The 1,630-nt window shown below is 44.7% G+C and overlaps 1 protein-coding gene across 2 annotated transcripts in view; it reads right to left on the minus strand.

The window, feature by feature from the left end:
- Positions 1-767: 767 nt before the first annotated feature.
- The window catches only part of LOC119285972 (3-oxoacyl-[acyl-carrier-protein] synthase II, chloroplastic-like), a 14,459-nt gene continuing 13,596 nt past the window's right edge, over positions 768-1,630 (minus strand). The window contains exon 13 of one of the 2 annotated variants that reach the window (XM_037565317.1): positions 768-1,230. In XM_037565317.1, the coding sequence (XP_037421214.1) occupies positions 1,117-1,230 (114 nt within the window). In that variant the 3' untranslated portion in view covers positions 768-1,116. The remainder of the gene's footprint in view (positions 1,231-1,630) is intronic. The other variant, XR_005140091.1, reaches the window with a different exon arrangement.

Raw genomic sequence — 1,630 nt, forward strand, 5'->3', positions numbered from 1 at the left:
GCCTTAGTTGCAAAACGTTCTATTCTCTAATTTTCTGCAACAAAACCCTTGATTCAAAACCTTTTCTTCTCTAATCTCCTGCAGCAATACCCATAATGCTGCACAATCTCTTCTTCCTTATTTTTCTGCAACAAGACTTTTGTTGCCAAAATTGCAACATCTCCGTCACACCTAATTTTCTGCAACAAGGCGCGTGTTGTGAAAAGTGCAACACATCTTCAGCTGCGTCACGCACTGGTGCAGTCATCGTTCGCTGGCCACTGTTCTGCAATAGTTGTTGCAAAAAAGATGAGGAAGAGAGACGTGCGTGGTCAAGCAGGACACGTGTCAAGCAAAGAAGGCGACAGAAGGCCCGTGCTACATCTGCCGGCTGATTAGAATCATTTCCCTTGGAGAGTGGCACGAAATTTCTACCACCCGCACCTACAGTCTGACATGATGGACCCACCAGAGTTATGTGCGCCGCACGCCTCAACTCAACCGAGCCAGGTGTGCGGGAGATGTGGGCGGAGGCAAGACCGACCAGGTGGCAACGCGGGCCGTGCGATACAAGTGGATCGAGCGGTCCGTGGCCGGCCGCTCAAGACGCTTAGTGAGCGCGCGCACGATTATGTATTCCCGTTTTATTTTCTTATTAGAAACTGACGCCGGATTAAAAATTAAAACAGCTACTGTGGCTGCTTATTACAGTAATTAACACATCAAGATACAGCAGCAATTTGCAGCCCTTTGGACAAAAAACAGTTCACCACAAAGTCAGCTTTACGTCAGCAAGCATTCTCTGCCTGGTAAAACAGCGAGATGAAAACATACCGGGCCCAGTAAAGTCCCATAGGACGAATCAAATAACATCTGGTACAAAAATTGGATGGACCAAAGTGCATGTGCAACGTCTTGATTAACTTCTGAATGGACACCCTTGCATGGGATATATTTGCTTTTGCAATACAAAAGAAACTTAATTGCTTTCTTTGCTCACCTATGTAGCAATATATTCTACTGAGTTGGATTCCCATTACAAATTTGTGGCTTGTGAAATGTTGCTGTCTTGCTGAGCTTTGTGAAAATTCCAGTTCCGCGACACAATCGTACCATAAGCTACCACACCAACAGAGCTCAAAAGGGCGCAAATAAAATTGATGAATTGTGCCCACCGAATCCAAATGAATTCGACAATGCGACTTTCACATCACATCTCTCCTTTTGTGATCCCACCAGCAAGTTGACATCCTACAAAATTAAAATGTAAGCATATTCGATGAAAACATGGCAAAAAGATCATACACCGTTAAAAAGATGAAATTCCGTGTTCAAAATATGCTATGTTGATGAATTTGTAGGCCAGGGGCGGAGTTAGAGCATGACCACTGTGAGGTGAGTCTAAGAAAATTACTAGAGCCGGGTCTAGCAGAGCAAAATATTGTGCAATATCTTAGCCTCCCTGGTGAAATCCATTCAACCAGGAAAAAGGGACCAGAACCGTAATAGTGGTAGTTGTGTGGCCTGACTTAGTGCCCCATGTGTTCACCTTATTCTCTAGGACTCACTCTTGAACTAGACTTGACACCAGAATCTAGCCCCAAAATCTTTCTTAGCCTTGACTTTTTCTGAACGCTACACAGGGAGGGAG

This window comes from Triticum dicoccoides, chromosome 4A (genome assembly GCF_002162155.2).
Source record: "Triticum dicoccoides isolate Atlit2015 ecotype Zavitan chromosome 4A, WEW_v2.0, whole genome shotgun sequence".
Taxonomy (NCBI): domain Eukaryota; kingdom Viridiplantae; phylum Streptophyta; class Magnoliopsida; order Poales; family Poaceae; genus Triticum; species Triticum dicoccoides.